Source organism: Ascaphus truei, chromosome 5 (assembly GCF_040206685.1).
Source record: "Ascaphus truei isolate aAscTru1 chromosome 5, aAscTru1.hap1, whole genome shotgun sequence".
In the NCBI taxonomy this organism is placed as follows: domain Eukaryota; kingdom Metazoa; phylum Chordata; class Amphibia; order Anura; family Ascaphidae; genus Ascaphus; species Ascaphus truei.
The window spans coordinates 107,270,964-107,297,018 of NC_134487.1; the positions used below are offsets into that span (position 1 = coordinate 107,270,964).

The following is a 26,055-nucleotide window of genomic DNA, read 5'->3' on the forward strand; positions in this document are numbered from 1 at the left end:
GAGAGTAGGTAGGAAAGCCCCCACATGTGCAGTTAGTACCGAACTACAGCATATTGCAATTATGGGTTAATAACAGAAAACCATCAGTGATATCAAGTTAATTTATCCCTTAACCATTGAAGGTGGAAGAATATCTGTGTTACTTGGATGAGAGTGGCTAACTAAATAAGTAAGCACCCTCAAGTATATGATTAAGCAGTGGTTGGGTTGGTGACTAAATTAAAAGATCACGTGTTGATAATAATCAAACTCAAATAAAATAAATAGAGAGCAAAAACAAGGCACTTTTTATTTAAAGTGAACTAAAAGGACGCATGTCTCTGATCCGATTCTTATGATAAACTTAGTGTGGTTAGCCTAATGTTTCAAAGGCATTTTGGACCTATAATACTTATCAGAGAATCTCTGTGAGCAAGGGTTAGATAGACTTAAAGAGCAGATTTTCTCTTGTTATATTAAATGCAACTGGTTGTAATTATAAATGACCTCTGGACAATAAATGTATCCTATTAGAGCTCAGCAAAGAGTGCCTGCAGTGCACTAACTGAGTGAGTGCACATCAGACACTGAGGAGGGCAAGTAAATACCCCAGTAATAAGGGCTTCAGTTGTGATTTCAATCTAGGCACCTAAGTAATTGTAATTGCATATTGCATATTGCCTAGAATGCAGGAATGTCTGCAGTGTGCTAAACACATTATGACCATTGCTGGATAGACCTACAAAACCACAGAATTCTAAAAAAAAAAAAAACACACACATAAGCCATTATGCCCCTCACTCTCAGTATTGCCCTACAATAGGATATAAGTAGCAGTAGTAGTAGCCCTATGAGGAATGCTATGTATGCCCTCAATACCTTAAAAACCACAACTCTTTCATGGGATAGAGAACCAGACTGGACACAGAGGTCAAATAAAGAATCTTTATGCCATCCGGAGTCAGCATACAGAACACAAATCACTTAACAGGGCTATATGCACATAGCAGGGGAATACAGGAGGAATCCTAGAGATCCTAATGGTTTACTCGGCACAACTTCCACTCCTGTGAGGGTCCGCAGCCTCCAGGCGTCAGTGGATGGAATGGGACATTTGGCTGCACAGCCAAATTGCCACTGGCACTCCACTGCCATAACTACTAAATGCAGGGCGAGTAACTACAGGTCACCTCACTGTTACCACCTTCCACATGTCCTCAGTGCCTCTGCCAGACGGGCACCATCTCTCCCAGCCAGGCACCTCCACTGCAACATGTCTTCATGACCTACAAAACTTTCATCACAACGAGATTCCTTCTGTCCCTTCCCCTTCCGCTCTGCTACTACTCTTAACTCCCTTTCTCCTGTTATAGAGTCGAAAGTTTTTAGCAAAATTTTCTCTTCTACTTGTAGCCCCAACCCCGTTTTATCTTCGGCTGTGTGCGGGAATTGGGGGAGACTGCAGGTGCCACTGAAAGGCTGCAGCTATACAGGGAGCAGCCGGAGCTGCAGGGCGCTTTGACAATACAGGCGGTGGCCATCTTTGTTAAAGGCACATGTACATTGAAGCCTCGCACATGCGCAGTGGCTAGGGAAGTGTGGCGGCCATTGGGCAAGATTCGCATGGGACTACAAGTCCCAGCAGCCCCAGGGGCTGCTTACCACATGAGTGAGGACAGCTAATAGGGCTCCAGGACAGTAAAGTATACATTTGGCATGCTAGGAGCACAACGCTAGTCAGAACAGGGACGCAGGGGGATAAGGTAGTGTCTGGGTTAAAGTGGCTCCCAGACTAGGCCAGATACCCCCTGTTAGGCCCTGACTCACATCAGATTGTGGCGGTTACTGGGAAAGCCCATAGCTAGGGAAATTTCCCCAGTAGCTGCCTCTAGTTAGCATATAGCACCTGTGTGACGCCACACGGTGATTACGGCCTTTGGTCAGGGACCAGACCACCTGCATAAAGAGACTCTTAAAGGGAAGACCTTCCAACCGGAGTTCACCTCACGCAGAGGCTGACGACGACGTCGCTGGATCATCAGATCCCTGTTTTTTGTTCGGCAGTACTCGGGTGCTGGAGCGCCTGACCAGGTACCTCACCAAGTGCACCAACGGTTCATGGGATAGCGCTATTCCATCAACTTTTGGGTGACCCTGACATTGGGGAAAGGACATCAGGGATATTGGTGCCAAGTTGGGACACTCACCTGGCGTATGTACAGTTGGGACACTCACCGACACTATGTACTGTTGGGACACTCACCTGGCGTATTAGGGTAGTGTGTGGGGGCTATATACTGTGGGGTACAGGTTGATTATCATACATTCACTAAAACCAGTTATGATATACCCTGTGTGTGATTACTATTGGTATTGTTCCTGTGAGGGGCTTATCCCACCACGTTGGGATCCCTCGCAGTTGGAGGCACTGCACCGAGGCAAACAAGAGATCACCCCAGGCTCCCAGTGGTAGAGGCTCAGGCCTTCTGGTAGCCAAACAGGTAACAGCGATACAGGTAGTTCCTCTGGTGACAGGGAAATGGGGCTACATACTATTACCACATGCCCTCTCAATCCCATTCCCTCACACCTTATCAGACCACTTGCTCCTGTCTTAGTCCTCTGGCTCTTTCCACTCATCCTTAAGAATGCGGTGGTCACACCTATTTTCAAAGACACACTAATTTCGAAGGGCGCATACCCTACCGGGGTACATTACCCCCCCCCCCCACCCACCACCACCACCCCCTCTGCGGCGCTGTGAATGCTGGGTCCGTGACAGGTGTCTGTTCTGGAGCTGATTTTCGTGCTGCTACAGGAGCCCTTCTAACACCGGGAGCCAGCGCATACCCTACCAGAGTCCATTCTCCTTCATGGTGCAGTAAAAGCTGGGCCCGCATCAGGAGTATAGATAGCCGGTGCATCAAAACCAAAAGACCGGTATTTAGATGCCGGTAGTTTCATGTAAAAGTATACCCCTTGATAAAGGGCACACAGCCGAAACGCGTTGGTGTGGTGCTTTTGGGGCTGCTTAGGGGTTTTTGTATGATCCTAACATGGAATAAAGTCTTTGTTTTAACCTGTGAGGCTCCTCCTGCCTTTTTTGGCAGTGTGCTGCCTTTTTTCTATTCTTTCCCGCATCAGGAGTCTGTCTTGGAGCTGATTTCCCTGCTGTCACATGACTTTTTATTACACCAGGAGCGGGTGCTTTCCCTACCGGGGTCAATCTGCCTCTATTGTGCTGCGAGTGTCGGCTTGTAGGAATAAAAAGTTTCTACCTACTCGGCAGAGCCCAAAAATCCCTCCCCCCTTTCTCCTCCCTCTGTAACGGAGCTCTCATTGGGGAGTGGATATTTACTTTTTATCTACATAAGGTGATTCTGAACCTGAACATTACAATTGAACTCATCATTTTCTCGTGTCCATCTTCAATCCCTCAACCACCCAGAGGGTCTGGTAATATTGTAACATTGTATCAATGTATCATTGAGGAATTTTATTCCTATGTGAATTTTAATTTTTTATTCTTCAATTGCTTATCTGCAATCATTTTATAGTCATTATTTCCATGTACATTTTTGAGCTGATTTCTGTCTTCGGACATCCTGTGCCTGCCGCCAGCCCTGGCCTGTACTTGTTCCTGACTCTCCTTTGCCTATCGCAAGCCCAGACATCTGCATCATTCCTGACCATCGCTACCAGCCTGCCAGCCTGTCAAAGCCACTGGACTCCAGACCCACAGTTGCTCCCTGTCCCAAATTGGCATTAACATCTGTTGTGCAATGTGCTTTCTGACCAATGGGCTTAGAGAGGATTCGTTCCTATGAAGTACACCTAGTTTGGCATAGATTTTGGATGATAGAGTATCTATATGCAAAACAAATGTTAAATGGGAGTCAAACCATATGCCCAGTTAATTAAAATGAGTGACAGGGGCTTGAAGAGTTGGTTCTGATCTGTAAATCGGTCATTGGTAGCTTTCGAAATGTTGCCTTCGTCCCAAATACTGTACCATCATTACAGTTTTGTCAGTGTTTAAAAATAGATTGTTTTTGGAAATGCAGTATTAAAATCTTGAAAAATCAGACTGAAGTACGTGTCCAAGGTCAGAGAGGCTAGGGCTGTGTGCATATAGGACTGTGTCATCTGCATACATGTGCATTGAAGCTCCCTTACAAGCTGTAGATAGATCATTAATGAAAAAAATGTTGTATGGTGCTCAATAGAAAACAGCAATACTAAAAAATTGATAAATTCTTGTAAAATGGAATTAACCCCATGAATGAATGTGACAGATGATTCCAAAAGATGTGTAATGGCAAACTATAATCCCATGCTGCACGATAGTAAGGATGTATTAATAGTAAACACCTGCCGGTGACCAGTATAATGAACATCTATTTCAATGGAACAAAACTGATATAAAATGTCCAGAACATTATTTGGGTAAACTGGAATAGACTCACATAGGGATGAATATCCATGATCAACAGCAAGTCCAAATGTATCCAGGGTCCCACGGGTTAACGGTGCCTCCGCCTGTAGATGAATGTACTAAGCAAAAGGGAGAAAAACGGAGCACTAGGTCCAAAACTGGCCAAGCCAGAAAAAAGTGCAAGGATGCGTTCCCATAATAAAAAGCTTATTTTAATGGATCACCTTGATAAAGGACTATTAATAGTCCGAAACGCGTTGGTGTGGTTTTTGTTTTTGATCCATTAAAATAAGCTTTTTATTATGGGAACGCATCCTTGCACTTTTTTCTGGCTTGGCCAGTTTTGGACCTAGTGCTCCGTTTTTCTCCCTTTTGCTTAGTAAGATCATTAATGAAGACTGAAAAAGAGAATGAGCCGCAGAACAGAGCCTTGCGTGACAGCATAGGTGACATCCATGGGGTTGGTGTTAGAGCCTGAGATAGACACTTGTTGGGATCTTCCCGATAGGTAGAGGTGAAACTAGTTTGAAACGTGTTGCCCTATTCTAGAGCACTGGAACTCTTACCTGGAGCACCAGGTAAGATTATCAACAGTATCAAAAGCCTTTTCAAATTTAATTTGCGGAATATTTTCACCAGTAAGTTGTCCCAGTTCCATTCCATACCATTGACCTAATGAAAGTAGTTGAATCTGAGCGTAGGAATCATTATCCTGAAACTTCCCAAGCTATCATGAACTCACTGGCTAGGTAGAAGTAAATCATGCTTAATCAAGCTCGGCCGCCTCCGCCGACACTGCATGACTGACTGCCTTCCACTTCCTGAATTATGTCACAGCTTCATGACACACTATGCGTTTCACTCACGTGGGAGCGTCATCAGGGGTAGTGTGTATTCTCAGATTCAACTACTTTCAACAGATCAATCTCTACTGTGAGCTAGGCTTACATCTCTATTTTACACTTAAAATCTCAAATGTCAATTAGTGGTTCACTGCAGCTACTGTATGTGATTATTGCAGGTCTGGTATTATATAGTAATTAGACATAATTTAATATACTATATAACAGTAGCCATTAGTGCTCCTACCTGTTTTACTTCAGTCAATGAAGCAGAACACTTGGCACCCTAATCATACTAACTAAGGGACCCTGCTCTCAATCAATTTGAGCAGGATTTTTACCCCTGTGCTCCAAGCACTGCCATATAGGCACTTTGCCTCCCATCCTATTGCCTGTCCTGTCTTCCTGATTTTTAACTCGAGCACGATTGTATGTTTCCACCGTCTATGTGTTATCACTACATATTATGACATTGTGTCTATCCGCTTATTATCAATAAATAATAAATAATAATAATAAATAAATGATACATTATACTTAGCCCACGGTGTGCTATCTTTATTGGAGGTCGCTGTGATCTCTTCTCAGTGTCTCTTCAATCTTGCTGTTGTACTGTTTATATCTGAATCATATATCATTTGTGAGGTGTGTGCAGACACAGGGATTTTTTCTTCTCCTCTGTGCCAGCACAAGCTATTGTCGTTATGCTCTACACATCCCAGGCAGCACCCTCCTACACTTATTATTATAGTGGTCGAGCAAGGTTACCCTATATACGCCTATACGCCACACGCCTATATTTCATACCAAGTAATATAATCATAAAGATCCTCTTCATTCTGTATCTTCAAAATGTATTAGAAGGTTATTGGAAATGTCGCTGATCAATAAAAGAGTTATTTCCATTGGCTTCCTCTCCGTTACCTGTTGTAGTTATTATTGTATCCTAACATATGCTTCACACTATCCAAAAACATTTACTGATGGTAGCTATGCTACCAATATAATTGGTTGCTGTAATTGATGCATGTTATTTGATGACCCAGAAGATTTCTAAGTTTAATGGATCAATTCCTCTAGTTTACGAGTGATGAATTGTTATAATTCAATGAACGTCATTGAGGCTACCTGGGCCCCCACTTAGAGGGTTTATTAAGCCTTTGTGGCACTGAAAGTGTTTCTATAATAATGTTATTTTTAATTATTGTATGTATTTTTTTCCATCATTTTTTTAACATTGTATTTTTTTAATGTCTTACAGATCTGTTAGGCCTGGCTGGATAATGTACCTTGGGTATAATGAGTGTGAGGTGGGGAGAGTGAAAAAGAGAGGAAGGTTAGGAATTTTGTACTGTATATTTGCATTTAAATAAATGATGCCTTTTTTCATGGGACAATCATGCATATGTACAGTAATGTTTACCGAATGTACCTAAATGTTTGTGTTAGAATTTTTTTTTCTATAATACTGAATAGGCACCTTTGTTTCAGATCTGTAATATAAAGAGATTCATTGGGCGCAACTTTATTTTATACTTGAATTAAATTCTTATAGTGCCATCTACCCCACGTTTCAACACTCGGTGACTTTTTCTGATGCTAGCAGACCCTACAAAAGGCTCAGAGATGGCTGAAAGGTCATGTCTATTGCAGTGTAAGAACTTTCACTTCATGGCTGAATTTTTTAGGGAATTTGTAAGGCTGATCCCCTTAACCTTTTGTAGCATCTGACTGAAGGATGATAGCAGTAACACATCAGTTACATTTGTCAAGAATAGACCTACTCACGTGAAAGAGATCACATCACCAACATCACATCTCCAGTTTTCCTCATTACCACTGATCAGGGAAGCTAAGGAAGCACTTGGGATCAATTCATATCTTGCTCGGTAATGAGGCAGTGAGCTTTATAGCGTGGTGGAGGGGTAGAAAAGGGAGACGAACAGGGGGGGAAAGGGTGGAGACTCCCAAATATAAACAATGCAAAGCAAAACATTTCATTGAGTCGGTATTCGTATTTATTTAAACAAAATGACATTAACAGTAATAACTAGAGAATTGCAAACTTGTACATTTTGGTTCACATATTTTAACACACTTTTTAAACTTGATGACATTTCTACATTTTCGTTCCATTTTTTTGAAAGCTGCATTAAAAATGAGAAGGTCTTATGACCATTGTCACCTGCACATTGGTCATGTGATCATGCAAATTTGTTTGGGTCATACCATTATTTACGATGCAATTGTTATTCCTTCCTGCAAAATAAGAAGATAATTCTCAGTAGAGGGATCTAGGTGTCCATGCAGGAATTAAGCATGTCAGTTAAATTCTGTATAATATATTTTGAGTCCTTTAGGACAATATTACTGAGTAGTGCAAAGCCTTGTGGCACCTTTTGGTTTATTCAATTGAATATGAGGTATAGTAAGATGCCATGGGGTTATTAATGCTTAGTACAGTATATATACAGTATATGGGCCTCAGTGTCTGGGTTAAATGCTTTTGAAGTTTAAAACATTTGTCTCCAGTTTCTGCCAGACAAGGTTTATACAACTGTGACTTGAAGGAGCAACTGATGCACAACAAATGGAGAAATAATATACAAAAGTGAATTAATCATTTGAATGGATAAGTTAATACTTATATGGGAAGCAGTTGGGGTTAGACCTTTATGTATACAAAAATATATAATAAAACACTTTTATAAGGCATTGAAAGCCTCTCTTTGATGTTCAATATCAATGTATACATGTGCATATATTTATTAGGTCTATGGGAAATGTAAACTATGCTTGAGAAGGGCAATAATATAAGAATGCCAACTTTTCATTAGTTACAAAGATTACATTTATTTATAACAACATTTATATAAGTTACACAATCATGTAAGTTGCCAAGCATGGTGAACCTTTTATGTTCTACTTTACATAGAGGTTGACTGCAGAGTTGCACCTGGTGCTCGCCTAGGGGCAGGCATGGTGATACATGTTGAATCTGGAAAGTATATGCATATTTGTGCCTGGTACAGTAGGTATACATATTTCCATCGCTTTCAAGATGCGGATTAATGTAAAGACACAGTTTCATTCTTTATTCAATACAACTCTCAGTTAATTTATATATTTAATATTAGACACCACATGTAGGTTTGAAACAGATTCTTCTATTTTGTGTAGATATTAGATTAAACAATACTATTCTACTTATATTTTATCACTAATTAAAATGTTTACAAAAACTTCACTTAACAACAAGCAATAGAATTCCAATTAACATAAAATACTCTTGCACAAAAAAAAGTCCTTTACTATGCTCAAAGTTTTTCTAATGTTTTAAAAGTTAGGCCCAAAAGCCTATCTTCAAACAGTATAAAAAACATATAGTACTGTATGTGTTACATAATAATTTCAGTAGGGACTGGTTAGTAGCTCAGAGCAAACTGAGGGAAGAACTATGTAGAGATTGCTAAGATGCAGTGATCTGGTCTGAGTTATTAAACATTTCCAATAGACTTTTTAGCAAGTCCAAAAAATATGAATTTACACAAGATTAATTCAATCGTTTCCCAAATAAAAGACACATTTTCACAATGACGAATGTACTTGAGATGAAAAAGGGAAAGTAGAGGATATACTTTTCTTTTGTAATCAAGCACTGCAATATGCCTTCTTTTTCCAGTAAAATAGTTAAAACTACTAATCTACTCTTTCTTTCTGATATATATATATGGTGATTCTGTACTCTACACGGTTTTATATTACCTTATGACATAGTTAGGTAATCAAAGAATTGGCAGCAAATTGTAAATGCAGTGAAAGTGTACACTAAAAAAAGACCACAGCATTCTCTCCTCTTTGTTTAGTGGATGGGATAAGATGGAGATCAGAAACAAACTAAAGAAAGTGATGTTTGGTTTAAACCTTTTACAAGATGTCAATTTAGTCACACCAAGTAAACAAAAAAAATTATTAGCAAAGAAAGCAATACAAAGTATCCAGAGTACAGAAAAGCAAAAGAAAAGGCAGATAAAATTCTGGCTTAAAGAGCTGGAGACATATCATTACCATATGATCTAATGTGGGTGTTAGCCTGGATTGTGTTCATTGAAGGAAACTGTATTCTCTAACTGTGCTTAGGAATAAGAGCAGGAGGGTTTTCCACAAAGTGACAGTGGCTGATCACTGATCTACCCCCTCCTCCTTTGCACACCTGTAAACTCTTTTTGTCTGGACTGAATATTTAAATTACATCTCTGCTTTGAGAGGTCTTCTTCCAAATCCCAGGATTAAAAGGTATGAGTTATATAAAATGTGAAGCTAACTATTAACTAACAGAAATGAATGTGCTACAGCACAGGGAACAATGAATGCACTTTAAGATCAAGGCAGACAATACAAATAGCCTTTGACTGTATGTTTTAATACTTTTAATGGTGAACATGTCTGTTATTTTGGTTTTTGCAGGATGCAAAGCACAGTTAAATATTGAATGCAAGTGGCTTCTATTGTACAATATTTCATCATATTAGAGTGGCTAAGGAATGCTGTAACTGTTTTAGTATCAGCATGCAGAGTACTTTAACTAAATATGTGCAATGCAATAAGTCTTGACTTTTTACTCATAATACATTATTAGTAAATAAAATGTTAAAGCACACTGAAAAGAAAAGGCATTATTTAAAACAAATACTGCATATCAAACATTAATCTTTCTCAATTCATAGTTTAGTATTTTAGAAATTGACCTTTTAGCAGTTAGCTACAGTATAGTAGTACAGTATGTGAAATGCAGATCTAATCATAGGAAGTGCTTAACTGTAATGGTTTATGCTTATGTTCAATATGAGGACCTCAAAAAGCAAAACAGAGCAGACTCTTTACTGGAGTTATTTCATTTACAGTAACAGTCTGTTCTTACTATTCTATGAGTCAATGAAACCATTTCAAATGTTAGAAATATTCTATATTACTTGATAATAACAATTGTCACTTCTAGGACATACATTATACTTGAGAACTATACTTGGTAGAAACTGAGATTGTTTTTAACCAACAAGTTATTTGGATTGTCTGAAAAAGTTAAGTATCTATAGTGTGTGTTTTAGCTGCTATCACTGTGACATGAGATTGCTGTGTCAGCAGCACTATCATTTTACTACTCCCACTTTGCAGTTTAGTGTTCACTGTTTGTAACCAATGGCTGATTACATACATATTGATTATGTATATATACAGTGTGTGTGTGTGTGTGTGTGTGTGTGTGTGTGTGTGTGTGTGTACAGTCCAGAGACAAGGCACTGACATATGTAGATAAAGTTGATGCAGGGTGCATACCATCCAGGTGTCAGCAAAGCAGCACATCTGATATGAAAGATCAGGACAGGCACTCCAAAATCCACCGGTGAAATGTTTTCCTCAACATTTTGGCTTCCAGTGGAGCATTCAGTGCTCTTGATGAAGGCTTCATTGGAAGCCAAAGCGTTGAGGACTACATTTCATCTGTGAGTTTTGGAGTGCCTGTCCTGTTTATATAAATATGTGTCATATATCATAGCCTGTCTACAGAAATTACTACAGCTGCTTAGTCAGTGATCAACATTGCATCTTTATTGCAATGTCTATTTTGCTTCAGGTCTGGAAGTAAGTTTAAATTGTAGCATGCTGGTTTACTTTATCCTGCCTATACTTCTGTCTCAATGTATGTGCAGTATATAAACCCAGGAATGGATCAAACGTCTATGCAACAGGAATCTTACATTCTGGAAACCTGCATCTTTACACTGCAGCCATTTTATAACAATTGTATACATGTATAAGCTACATTTACAACTGTTGTAAGACACTATGGTGACATAACCTATTGAAATGCCACAAACCTGTATTTAAGTATCCATGCACTTTTTATTTCCAATGCACAGTATCATGCATGGAAATCAACATTAATCAGCAAGATGGCAGGACAAAGTTTAAGACAAAGACATTGGGAATAAAGAAAAACTTTGAAAGAGGAAGAACTTTATTGGAAAAATCTCAGTTCAAGTAACATATATTGAGATCAATACTATTATCATATCAAGATTCACATTTCAAATTATAAGAACAGGCTGCACTGAAGCTAAACACTTATAGCAAGGATGGGCAGGTCAATGGGTTCAAAAGCCAAACATCATGAACTGCAAAGTGCGTCAGATGTCCGTGTTGAACTTTGGAATACATTTTTGAATGAAAGCTAAATATGTGCCAAAACTCAAGAGACTCATCCTCGGATTTATTTTATTTACATTTATTTCACTTTTTTTTTTTTTTATAAACTGGGAAAACTTTTGGGTTTGAAAAGGACAAACTCCTATATATGATCACAAGTTCAAATTATATATATATATTTGTATGCCTTTTTGGAGTTTTATTTCTCATATATAGTATGTTTACAAATTTAAAAACAATTGATTTCCAGCAATAGCAAAACACAATTATTATTTTTAACCAAAACACAAGTGAATGCACCCACCCTTCATTTTTAATGAAGTTAACCATGACCACACTGACAAATTCTGAGTACACATTCATCTGAAACTTTAAATTACTATAAGGAACAGTTGTATCTTGTTGTTTTAAACTATGTGAAAAAATGTAAAACAAAACAATGATTCATCTGAAAAGGAAAATGTTGCTGAAAGCAAATACCCCAGGCAATCTTATAAAGATTTGGCAAGCTTTACTCGTCCCAATGCATTCAGCATTTTTTCCACTGAGATTTTCCTTGACACAATCATTGCATGTTAAGCATAAGTATGTCATAACCTTTATGTTTTCTTTTAATGAATAACATGTGTTCATTCTCCAAGATATCCAGATTTAAACTCACTCACTAAAACTAATTTTCAATACTTTTTTCAAGTAATACTATATTACTAAAAGATGGTAATTAAAAAGACAATTCACATTTTCTTTGTATAAAAGACAATTCGGACAATTACCACAAACAAGTATTTTTCAGGCGAAGTTCAACAAACCTCTCTTTATACAGTATTTAGTCATTCCAATAATGAGCTACACTTGTATTACATTTAGTCAAAGTATTAATAACGACATTTTGCAGCAATTTTTACTCTTATTGTTCACATTTTAATTGCTGCTGGAAGGTCAATATGTTCTACTACTGGTCATTAAAAAGTTGTAGAAATCCCTATTTGCTTCTGCCCAATAAGAGAAATAAAGTAGAAATGTTGATCCCTATCTGGCCAAAGAGGAAAAGGAAGTGACAAATCTGCTTCCTGTTTATCTAAGAGAGACATTAGCAGCCATGCCTATTAATGCAGTGGTTTCTCCATGTAGCCCGAAGCCACCTATCTCACTCATGAGAAGAGTATTTTTCCTAATTTTTTACATCTACTAAACACTATGAAAACATCAACATGCTATAATGTTGTCTGCTCTTTATAGACTCAGATATTGTATACAATAATTAATTTTGAATTTATCATTATAGAATATAAGGGGTAGATCCACAGAAGGCCGTTAAATATTTATCGTAACGTTATCGTCATTTAACGCATTGTCATCTGTTACGCGTATCCCCAAAGGGGATTTGCGTTACCATACCCTCGCGTTAACGGAAAAAAATGTCATCAATAAATTTCAATGGACATCTTGCTTAATCATATGCAAATCATATGGTTATGATCATTTAACCTTACAATGGAGATCCTTAGACCTCTCCGTGCATGTTAGCACATGGGAATAACGCTACGATATTTAGGACCTTCCAAAAGCTGGCTTTGCCAATATCCAGACCCTTATTATCATTGTATTATTTCTTAGAATAGCCTAAAAGCAATAATGAACATATAAATTAACTCGTTCAATAAAACAAAGTGTCAAACAAAGAGGTAAGGGATCATTTAAATGTCTAAAACACATCATAAACTATACTATGGTTCTTAGTGATTAAAGTGATATGTTTGTATGATCTAATATGGTATACAGTATTCTGTAATAATGACAATTAAGTATGGGTGTACAATACTGTTTATCCATACATATCTGCAATAATAATTGGTAAACAACTTTTAATTATGAACAAAGAAGATAAATGAATGAAAGAAAGACACTATAAATAACGAAAAAAAACTTTAAAAATGTCCCCCAAAATACACTTATCCATATTATAGCAATAATTGCATTAGCTTTAAGTAACCCACTTGAGCAGGGGCAGATTGGGGGGGAAATGTGTAGCAGGGCATTTGACATTCCTTCCGGGCCACCTCCCACTGCATCACGTGATGTCACATAATGGTGCATCGTTATGGCAGAGGGTCGCTATAATAATAGTAGCACGTTCTTGTATAGCGCTGCTAGTTTTACATAGCGCTTTACATAGACATTTTTGCAGGCACAGGTCCCTGCTTGGAGCTTACAATCTACTTTTTGGTATAGAAAAAAACCTTATCAAACGTGGCGCGCTGTATACTAAAGTGAAGTGAGTAAATACAACAGTGAGGTGTAAAATCAACTTAATAAAAAATTAGTGATACTCATTCAAACACATGTAACAAATGCTGCTGTAACCCGGTGTAGGACTGCTCTCTCAGTCCTCGTGGCAAGTGGAAGGGTGTGGATCATCAGGAAGTGCAAACATGTGAAAACAAAACACAAATACTGATGGTGCAGTATAGTAGTGATAGTGGCATGGGTAATATATTAGCAAGTCTATATGTAGAATACTCACAAACGTGTGGTGATTATGGACACGTAAAGGTATCTTTGGGAGGTGTGCTGCAAACAAATGCAATCAGGATAGCAATCTGTCTCCCACCAAATGGATCACTCCAATGGACCTTAGTAAAAGATAAAGCCGGACATACTGCACCGACACACTTTATTCGAGCAAATACCCAGTATGTACCTGGCAGATACCTGGAATGCGCCGCTCCTCACCTCTGACAAGCCCCGTTGCGTTTGCCTTCCCAGCCTGGGTTCATGCCTGGCTGACGGGCGGCTGATCTGTTAAATGATAATGATTAGGATTTAATAGGCTGCAATGCTTCGCGTGTCTACCAGATGGCATAAATTCATGAATTGTAATGCAGTATATATATATACTGTGCAGTATTGCAGCCAGCGGGAATAAAATGCTTCAATCCCTGCTTGGAAAATACCTCAATGCACTCGGGCAGAAAACAGTCACAAACCTCAATACACCCGGGTATACCCGAATTCGTGGGACTAGCCGAGCTCGAATAAAGTGTGTCGCCAGTGTAGTGCAGACTGTACAGGATAATTTATAAGGGTAGATAAAATCCAATACACTCACATGGTCAAAGATTTAAAAAAGCATTCAGATCTCACGCAGTGGATCTCTGCAACCGGTTGAGTGGTGTCTCTGCTATCCCTCTGTTTGCGCTTCCTGATGATCCACACCAATCTACTTTTTGGTGCCTGAGGCACAGAGAGTTAAAGTGACTTGCCCAAGGTCACAAGGAGCTGACACAGGGCATTGAACCAGGTTCCCCTGCTTCAAGCTCAGTGCCAGTCAGTGTCTTTACTCACTGAGGTGCTCCTTCTCGCGTCTCGCTATGGGACGTTGTGTCACCATGACAGTGCGGCGTCACGTTACGCCACAATGTTGATGGAGGAAGGCCAATCTGGAAGAGGTAAGTCTTAGAGAGGCCCCGCACTCTCCACCGGCAATCAGTTTTATTGTTGTGGTGAAGAGCGGGGGCCTCTGTAACCGCAATGCAAAGTGCAGCCCCGGCCCCCAGCATGCCCACAGGTGTGCTGTAGACTGGGGTTGCGAACATGGTATGGGCCGGTGCTGTGAACTTGTGGGCATGCTGAGGCACACCCGCAGCACTGGCCAAACAGGGCAAGCTCAAAGTCTCGATAGGGCAATCCCCCCTGCACATGAGTAATGCATCTCTAACACATGTGAGTTAAAGTTTTGCCAACGCCCATGTGCATTAAAATTGTTAACGCATCTCTGCTCCATGAAAATCCCTGTTACTGGCACTGCTACTTATATTAACGGACTTCATTTTTTCATATCATTAGCTTTGAAGATTCCCGTTAAACTGGAGAAATACAATGTCCATTACCTAAATGGGTAACGATTGTTATTAGCGCAAAAGTGAAGTCCTCTGTGGATCTACCCCTTACAATCTTTCTACAGTACTTTTCTTCAGTGTATATTTATTGTTATTGGAGCAACAACATTAGCATTTCCATAACTACAGTACACACAGTCTCCATTAACCATGAAAACAAAAAGAAAAGTGAAAATATGTTTTTGAAGTTACATTCATAGTTTCATTAAAGCTGCAGTTCAAGCTGTCTTTTTTTTTTAATTCAATATGTATATGAATACAATCTACACACTGACAAGTGATTAGCCAAGTTGCCGATTGATCTGTTCTCCGGTGATTGATCAGTGAAGATTCGGCTCAGGGTTCACTAAATGCATCTTGGGTCCTCTTCTGCTGCACTGACAGCAAAAGTTCTGTGAGGAAGATCATGTGACAGGCAGGTACTAGATTCAATTGGTTCACTGCTAGAGAGGGCAGGGCTCTGCTTTCAGAAGAGGAAGGGTGTGTGGCTTTGTAAATGGTTGCTATAGGAATACAAATGCTTGTCACATTAGAATACATTACAAATGTCTTTAAAATGTTTGTTTTTTTTAATGCTAGTATGGCATGTATTTTCTCATAGTACAGAACTGATTTATAAAAAAAACACACATTTAGGATATTGCTTTAACTGCAGCTTTAAAGTGATGCATGCAGGTGGTTGGATGAAAAATATACAAACATGTCTGAGCAACATTAGAATGGTTACCGTCCAGGAGAACACATTATGTCAGAACACCAGAAAAACCTTAGAAGCCTTCAAAATAGTTCAAAGCTTCCAAAAATGGGCAGTAAGATTCTACCTAAACCACATATTGGTTATATTAGCAAAGTTCTGCAGCTGTTAAGTTGTAAAGAATGGCAAGTATAAAAGTGATATTGTAGATAATAGTGAATAAAAGGTGCTAACAACTTAAAATATATAAGTGACAGTAAGTGCGAGTTAATAGTGCAATATATAATATGCAATATGTGCTCAAATATTATATCCCTGCTCGAACCCTCTGGTGGAACCTGTTTCCTGGGTCCCAAGTAGAATGATATATTTCAGACAGTCCAGGAGGAGCATATATGGGGAAAAAGGAAACAAAACAGTGCAAATTTAAGTGCAGACGTTGAGATTAAGTGATTGGCTGAATGATGAAATCTTGGCTCTAATGGTCTATCTACTTACAAGATGTTTGTGGTATATGTGCGGTTAGCAGATGGGGCTGCCACCCAAAGTGGATGATGTATATTGTGGGGTTCCCTCCAGGCTCATCTCGTCAGTGTGGCAATGATATATATGGAGGAGAAAAACAGCACTACATAGCGCGATCTGTCTTGTATTAAACTTTATAAAAAAATAGACATATAAAATGTGCACTTACAATGTGCTAATATAAAAATCGCATTTATCACATTAAAAGTGAATGAAGTGGGTGTTCCGCCGCTCTCACCGCCTCCTCTCTGGCTCCGGATCTCCTTCGTCTGCAACTTGGGATTCCAATCTCTGTGTGTCCTCCGGTGCGTGTGACGTCACTGCTCAGTGGACGGTGCAGCTACGGATCCCTCACTAGTCCAAAACACCACTCAACGCGTTTCACCCAGCCCTTGAAAGCTGTGTATGGCTTCGTCAGGAGTTGACACTCTCCTGACGAAGCCATACACAGCTTTCAAGGGCTGGGCGAAACGCGTTGAGTGGTGTTTTGGACTAGTGAGGGATCCGTAGCTGCACCGTCCACTGAGCAGTGACGTCACACGCACCGGAGGACACACAGAGATTGGAATCCCAAGTTGCAGACGAAGGAGATCCGGAGCCAGAGAGGAGGCGGTGAGAGCGGCGGAACACCCACTTCATTCACTTTTAATGTGATAAATGCGATTTTTATATTAGCACATTGTAAGTGCACATTTTATATGTCTATTTTTTTATAAAGTTTAATACAAGACAGATCGCGCTATGTAGTGCTGTTTTTCTCCTCCATATATATCATTGCCACACTGACGAGACGAGCCTGGAGGGAACCCCACAATATACATCATCCACTTTGGGTGGCAGCCCTATCTGCTAACCGCGCATATACCACAAACATCTTGTGAGTAGATAGACCATTAGAGCCAAGATTTCATCATTCAGCCAATCACTTAATCTCAACGTCTGCACTTAAATTTGCACTGTTTTGTTTCCTTTTTCCCCATATATGCTTCTCCTGGACTGTCTGAAAAGTATAAAAGTGATAACATTTTATTTGAAATCTTTTAATACAGTACATACTGTACAACAACGAGTTCAGGTTGAAAACTAGATATCTACAGTATACTGCAGGATTCTTCAACCGAGAGAAGACAAATACAAATATACAGTAGAAACATTAATTGGCAGTTTGGGTTGTAACTTGCTTGTAAATGAAATAAAAATAAAGTATATCTATCATTTGTTATTATTTTTGCAATATTTTATCAATCTATCTTTGTGAGGGAAAGTTCATATAGGGTTCCAGTTTATGGCAGAATACATCGTTTTTTATCAGAAGCAATGACTTCAAACCCACAATTTCATAACACAGTGTAAACCAACACAACAGTGTGTATCAATAATAAATATAATGTTTGTGTGTGCAGTGATTCATAGTCCTGAAAAGTGTAAATATAGCAGCATAACGTTATCCATTCAGTTAAAAACAATATTGCTGCTACAGTGAAGTACCTGGGATTTTAGCTGATTTTACCAAATTAAAAGTCAAACGTCTGAGTGACCCATGATACTGGGTCAGTGTTAGCCAATTGGCATCCTTTTTTCCTTATGACAACCAATATCATGACAGTTTGGATAATGTCAAAGGGAGATTGTGACATCAGCTTTCACTGAACTGAGATGGCAATCAGAATGGAAGAGATGAACGTCCTCAACGTCCGTTCCTGACATTAGCGGGTGATTCAGGGTTATGTGATTACTACTGTACACTTAGCGATCACATAACCTGGAAGCTAGAAGGTGCTGTGGACTTCCCGGCACAGAGGGGGTTACATTTCAGATACCTCTTAAATTATATTTTCATGTTTACTGTTTTAGATACCAAATGAACCCAATGGTGCAGAGTTGTAGGGGGTAATCAGGAAAGACACGGTTCACGAAATGTAAATAAAACATAGCAAATGTGCATGACAGATAACTATGGTGATAATTGCATAAATGGTGATGGGTAATCTTTCATTCTAAGTTAAGCAGGTGCAAAATGTGTCTTCTGATTCTGCACTTTTTTTAAACTCTTTAACCTGATATGCAATACGGCATGCGACACTTTCATGTTAAAATGGATTGGAAGCTAAAAAGTTACACACACGTACTCATTGGTGTATCAGTACCCAAATTCCTTGTTGGCAGGCTATGCACTGTTTGACATGTGGCAATGAGACAGGTCTAGGGGATATTGAAATGCATTTATGGGTTCTCATAGTTTTAAGAGGAAAGGTTGGAAATCTTGCATAGCCCTATCAAATACTAAAATCATCATCAATGTAGTTGTGATCATTTTGGGGGGGAAAGGGGTCTTATTTACAAATATCCTCTGGTTCTTCTGAAAGGAGAGGAGAAAATGGCCACCACTGACTTCATTTCTTCTATACTTAAAGAATTGGGCTGTTCTCTATAATATGATGTGTTACAAACTGCAACAGGTGGAATTAATCTGGCAGCCATGTTGTTTTATTTTGAAGAATCCTTTAAAAAAATATTTTTATATATCTGAAAAAAATGGGTGGACGGTTTGCACATTTAATTAGGAATAATTAAATTTTATTTTCTGGTGAGATATTTTTTACCTGAAAGTCATATAGTGAACTACTTCAAATAGCACATGCTGGATGGGAAACTTACCGTGCATTTTATGGTAAACAGAAACACTGGATTCACTTTGTATGCAGTATACAGATATAAAGGCAGGTACACCTTATACAGTATACATAATCAGTTTAATAAAGTCTTCAAAAATTTTTTAAAGCCTTTTAGATGCTTTAATAGAAGGAGATCATGCCAATCTATTTGGCATTTTTTTGTTTATATTTTTAGTGCATAGATGCTAAATTGTACAGTCAGTGCTACATTTCATTTTTTATCCTTCTTATTTAAAACTTTGATTTGATTCCTAGGTTATTCCCCTCTGTTTGGACTAGATGATCTGACACAATGAGGGCAGCTATCATACTCATTCTCCTCGTAACAGTTTGCTGGGCTAAGCCCTTTCACCAAAAAGGCTTGTTTGACTTTATGCTAGAAGATGAGCCATCTGGTGACGGATCCACTGATACAACATTGTTTCCAGAAAATGAACCAGTTGGACCTACATGCCCATTTCGTTGTCAGTGTCATCTCCGTGTTGTGCAGTGTTCTGACTTAGGTAAGTTATAACTTCATTAAAAAAAGAATACTTTACGGCATATAATTAAATACAAACATAGTCAATATGATATTGTTAAAATACAAATCAAAGACGTTCCTCTTTTTCTCACTTGGCGTGTTACTCCCAGGCACTACTGCACAAAATCTTCTATTTAAGTCATTTGTCATTTTTGTACGGTAATGCCTGGTCTGATCTCTTGAATCTTAATGAATAATCCCTTTGAGTAAGGATAAAGATAAAAATGTAAAAAACATCCATTTATAACCTAAAAACTCTCCCTTTATACCCATACCAGTATAACCACTATCTGTGGTCATAGCCGATTCATTCTTCCTGTGGGTTGGGAACAAGTAATTATCCAGATGGCAAGTTAGCAAGCGCTTGAACATTTTGAAAAGTTTAAAGTAGCACTCCCACCTACCAAGCCCCAATTTGTTTTACAGGGTGGTAACCAGGGATTTCCAGGACTGAAGCTGGTTATTGGCATTACTTCCTGACTTTGCACTGGTTTTTAATCTCCCATGTGACGTAGTCCAATAAAAAGCCACAAAAGATGGTGTCGTGGCTTCATATTGGCCTACATCATTTGGGAGATTTTAACTGCCTTTTTGTTTTCCCTTTAGGGAAGTGAAACACTAATACCTTCACAGGTAAGTACTGTATCTTGGGAATCAGGGGATTTCCCGAGCAAAAATAACTCTGACCAGCTCCGGGGATCCCTAGAAGCAGCCGGGATTGCTGTTTTAATTACATATTTAGTCTCAGAATGAAGAAGATACTTTAGTAGAGGGCTTGTATGGAAGTAGATTGGAACTTAAAATGTATGCTGGTGTGCTTCTTATTTAAATACCACCTAACATCAATTTCTTGGTCACATCCCACAGTCCTTTAATCATATCTTGCTCTACTCCATCAATCTTTAAGATCACATAATAAATAATATTTGCTAGTATTAAGAATTATGCTTTTAGCTTAGTGGATGATGGGCGGTGACGAGTAAAATTTGGAAAGAGAAAAATAATCTATATACTAAGAAAGGAAGGGGGGGAACTGTTCTCCAGATTTTCATTCATGATCATAGTTCTTTGATCACTGCAACAGTAAATCTGGTCATCATTGAGCTTCCGCCCATATTGCATTCTCAAGAAGGTTAGAAATTATATAGTTGTTGATAAAGGAAAACAAGTTTCCCATACATCTCACACTGGAAATGGAAATGCATTGGGGAGGCACCTGTTCAGTAGGGTAAAATCCAAACTGATTGTTTCAACTTTAATATTTGTGGATTAGTTAAAATTCTCCTATGTGAATGGGTTATGCATCTTTAAAGTAACCTCCCAGTGGGATGAACCTAAATCAATTACGCAGATTTTGTTTATCCGTTGTAAAAATAAAAAAAAGTATGTGGATTAATCCATCATAAGAAATTACAACCAGAATAAGATCATTTTTGGAATACAAAATCATTTACAGTGAGCAAATTTTTCTCTGCCAACTATCAAATATATGCTATGCACATTAGTAGAGTACATTGAACTAGAAAACATGAGACCATTAATTAAATAGAGTACGTGTGCTAGACAATGTGTGTGTCAATCATGCTGTATGTTGCCTAGTTTCACTGCTATACCAAGTTTAAAACCATTAAAATCCCTGCCACATATCTAACCTCTAGTACCATGGGATTGGGAGGGAGAGTGAGAGTTAGCAACCGCTCTATCATATTATGTATTTTTATTAATAAAACATCAGGACTCAGCGCTATATTGGTCTTTTTTAATATAAACTATTCTTACATACATTTTCATGTCTATTGAATGTGTTGATGCAGACACTGGCTGTCTTTTTTTTACATACAATATGGATGTTATGTAATTGGTATGTGGCTTCAAATGTCAATTCTGAATTGTGACAGATATGTTAGAAGCGGGTGTAGCACTGCCTGCCTGGCACAGTAGCGACGGCACTTAAGGGGCTGAATTGGTTGGGACATCATCACTACTACTAAATGTTTAACATTGAAATAGAACTAATATATGATGACAAAATTGCTTGTTTTGGCAATAAGATATCTTTGGGGTTGATGGTATGGCGATTTGTGAATTATATACAGTATGACAGAGGGTAAGATCACGGATGTAACTGCAGGCTAGTGAATAAGATAATTAACCCAACATTGTGTGGTGCCAGCAGTCATTCAGCCACGGTAATTCCAGCTTCAATAGCTTTTATTAAAACCAGGTAGTAATTGGATGCTCTGACTCATGTCGGCCGTCCCCAGAGATTACCCAAAAATCCCATAGCCGGTCAGCATTTCAAGAGATACAAATCTTCATATACAGTTATAAGAACCCAATAATAATAATAATAATAATTTTGATGATTGAAAAAATAAAAAAGTATGTCCTGAGGACTGTACCTCATAGTCATCATTTATTTTTTTAAGTAAATACAGTCCTCCACTTAAGGGGGCATCGTATTACTTTACTGTCAGTTTGAGAACAGCTAAAATTAAATACAATTATTATGTTACACAAGAGAGAGACAGGAAAAGCTAGAGTTATAATAATACATTGTCATTATCCATGACCATGTATTATTTGTCTTAACTCTGTGTCCAGGACATACTTGAAAACGAGAGGTAACTCTCAATGTATTACTTCCTGGTAAAATATTTTATAAATAAAATAAATAAATTATCATTTAATTATGATGCGCCAACATGGTTTGAAGTGCTGTACAATAGGAGTACGAAAACAAGGTAGGGTAACTGGAAACATAAGATATAGGGGGGTACATTAAATAAACAGAGGTTATACATTCAGTTTACAAACATTTCATGGACAGTTAAAGATAAAAAATGAATATCGGAATTACAACAGAGCATCTCATACATCAGCGAATGGCAGCAAGCTGACACCCTTTGGCTGCCGCCTTTGGGGAGACACGTGATGGGGTGGGGGAGGGGGGAGAAGAAGTGTAGGTGATGATTTCCAGGCTGTTCAAGCTGTGTCTGTCCCTTCTTGATGAAATTAACCCTGTCCACGCCGGGTTAGTGGACAGGAGCAGTGAAGGGGAAGCATGGTGGGGAGACCCAATTTGGGGAGCCGCCTTCGGGGAGACTTGTGTGGTCTCATATCAAAGAAGTCCTCTATTAATACTCCTTTGCTCCTCCTCCGCAGATCATGGATTGCAGTTGGTTCAAATTATCAATCCATTGCACGGATTGCCAGTGATAGGATTTTTTTTTGGGGGGGGGGGGGGCGGGGAATGGCGGATTGCCCTTGAAATTATTCTGCAGACCAAAGGAACCAGCCCATCTCTATTCTTTTCTTCTGTCACAGAGGAGGAAGTGTCACTGCTCATCTCCCTATCTACCTCTACCACTTGCCCTCTTGACCCCATTACCTCCCATCTCCTCATACCTTTTGCTCCCACTCTAATCCTTACACTCACATATATTTTAAACTCCTCCCTCTGCTCTCACACCATTCTCATATCCTTCAAACATTTAACAGTTATACTTTTACTCAAAAACAGTAAGCTTGACCCTATCTGTCTCTCTATCACCCCGTCTCCCTTATGCCATTTGTCTCTAAACTCCTTGAACGCCTTGTAATCTCTCGCTTGCTCCATTTTCGAACCTCATATTCTCTCCTAGATTCTCTACAATCTGTCTTCCAAACTGCAAACTCTACCATAACAGCCATCCCCAAAATAACTAATGATCTCCATGCTGCCAAAGCCCAATGTCATTACACCCTGCTTATATTACTTGACCTCTCTTCAGGATTTGATACTGTGGACCACCCACTTATCCTTCACATTCTCCATACTCTTATTATCAGTAACAGAGCTCCATTCTGGATTTCATCTTACAGTACCTCGCTCATTGTATTTTCAGTGTCTTGTTTCCCAACACCTCCTCCTCCTCTGTCAATCTCTCTCTGGGCATATTCCAGGGTTCTGTCCTGGGACCTCTTCTTTTTTCTCTCTACACACTCCCTCTGGGTGACTGTAAGAGACGTGATGAGGTACGCACAGGCAGACAATTTTGGGGAAATTAAAACATGGCTTTATTTAGCCTGTCCCTTTAAACAATGCACAGCAAACACAAATAAACAAATAATCCTGTGTAAGGGCTAACTCACTTCCCAGTACATATCTGCAAGACTGGGAGGAAAAGTATATCACCACAAAGTCTCAGAAGGTACCCCAAAGCAGGTGGCCCTTCAGGTTAGTTCCTGGTTCCAGGTGGGTGTTTGTTTAGGGCCAGCTTTTTGGTCAGTTCATAGGTTTTCTGCACCCTGGAAGAAAGGTCTGTTCCCCTCGTGCCTTGCAATCAGCACACAGTAATCCTGTGTGTTCAAGAATCTCTGGATGCAGTTTCAGCAGGAGGCTTTTCAACCAGTCTGAAACATTGCTTGCACTTTGCTAAGGAATGGGTTTGTACCATGGTGATGCACACACAAGGCAGTCAAACTTGAACACACTTTGCAGTGAAATCCTTATGAGGAGAAGCATAGGAGTTTATTCATTCAGCTGCCGTTCACAGTACTATCGCATGACAACTCCCAATTAAGTCAATCGCCAACTGGTACTATTGTAGGTAAATGAATTACCCTCTTAGTGACCTCACTATCTACCCCCTGGGCAAACGGAGCTTGGGTTACAATTAAGATTTGCAATGTCAAAATAATTTACTAAATAAAAGGAATGAATTTTAAAAGTATTTCCAGTTAAAAAAAAATTAAGATTCAGGTAGCATCCAGAAAGCAGCAGCATGAAAGCAATAAGAAATATAAAACAAAAGGGGGTGTGTGCCGAGCACGTGCATTTTAAGAGTTACTCTGTGTGTGTGTGTGTGTGTGTGTGTGTGTGTGTGTGTGTGTGTGTGTGTGTGTGTGTGTGTGTGTGTGTGTGTGTGTGTGTGTCACTGTGTGTGTGTCACTGTGTGTGTCACTCTCAGGGTTGCCACCTTCTACCGAGGCCAACCCCCCCCCCCCAAAAAAACCCCTTACTTGGCGGCGTCTCCAGGCGTCGTGCTGCAATTCCCCCTCCAAATGCAGTGAACTTGGCAACCGGACGCTACGTGACGTCATGATGCTATGCGCTGCCGTGATGCCGCATAGTGTCATGATGTCATGTAGCGTCTGGTTCCCATGGCAACACGGCGTCAGCTGATGCCGCACAGCCATGTTAACAGCAGTTGAAGGGGTAATTGCAGGAAAATAATGGCGAATGTCGGAGACGCTGTTGCACCACACCGCAAACTACCACCCGGAGAATGACAATGGCAACACTGGTCACTATGTGTGTGGGTGTCTGACTCTGTGACTGTGTCTGTGTCTGCACCGGGATCTCGGGTGACACGGCTTGGTCCCTCCCTTCTTCGGTGTTCCCCAGCTCCTCTCCTCCCCCTCGGTCTGACCTCTCTTGCATAATGTGCATGCGCAGAGGCCTCCGACGCGCATGCACAGATTCCAGAGCAGCCCCCCCCTCTCCTCCCCCCCAGTGGAGCTGCGGGGACACGGCACCTGGATCTCGCAGCCCCCGTCACATCTCCCGGTCGAAGAAGAGGAGATTTTGGGGGAGCTAAGTGTGGAGCAGTGTTCTCAGTGTGGGGGGTGTGCATTTGCTTTGGTGGGTTCAGCATTCCACGGCCCGGAGCAGTCCCTCCTCTCTCTCCCCCCGGCAGAGCTGCGGGGACATGACGCCCGAATGGATTGTGTCTGTGTGTCCTATATCCTCCTCTTCCCCCCCCCCCCCAATGGATCCAGTTCTGCCTTCCTCCTCTAGCTCGCAACACTGACGTCGCTAATGGCATATTCTGCCAGCAATGACGTCACTTCCGTCACCATGAAGTCCATTTACTGCCAGGGAAATTTTCTCGTGTGGTAGGTGGGCGCAAAGAAGTTTCACTTCAAAAACTTGTGATAGGCGCAAGGAAAGTCCATGGGATAGGGAAAAACACAATAAAACCAGGAAATCATGTAGGGTCTAAGATTTAAAGGGGTAAATTCTCCTAGGACCAAGATTAACTAATTCCAGGGATTCATTCCAGTGAAGCCGCAAAACCGGGTTGTATGAATCCCTCTGAAATATAAGGAATACTTTCTTGTGCACCTATTATTCAGTTCAGTGACATTGTACTCAGACACATGGCATGGGGGGTTATTTATACACTTAACCATACCATTGTGTCTTCTCACCATATACTAGTGAGAGTACTACAAACTGCAGAATATGACAAGACTACTGTTACTCTGTATATGTCACACATGCAGCTGATG

General features: G+C 39.8%; 1 protein-coding gene across 1 annotated transcript in view; it reads left to right on the forward strand.

Moving 5' to 3' along the window:
- Positions 1 to 9,362: 9,362 nt before the first annotated feature.
- The window catches only part of DCN (decorin), a 53,411-nt gene continuing 36,718 nt past the window's right edge, over positions 9,363 to 26,055 (forward strand). The window contains exons 1-2 of the mRNA XM_075600442.1: positions 9,363 to 9,552; positions 19,512 to 19,759. Of these exons, the coding sequence (XP_075456557.1) occupies positions 19,549 to 19,759 (211 nt within the window). The 5' untranslated portion in view covers positions 9,363 to 9,552; positions 19,512 to 19,548. The remainder of the gene's footprint in view (positions 9,553 to 19,511; positions 19,760 to 26,055) is intronic.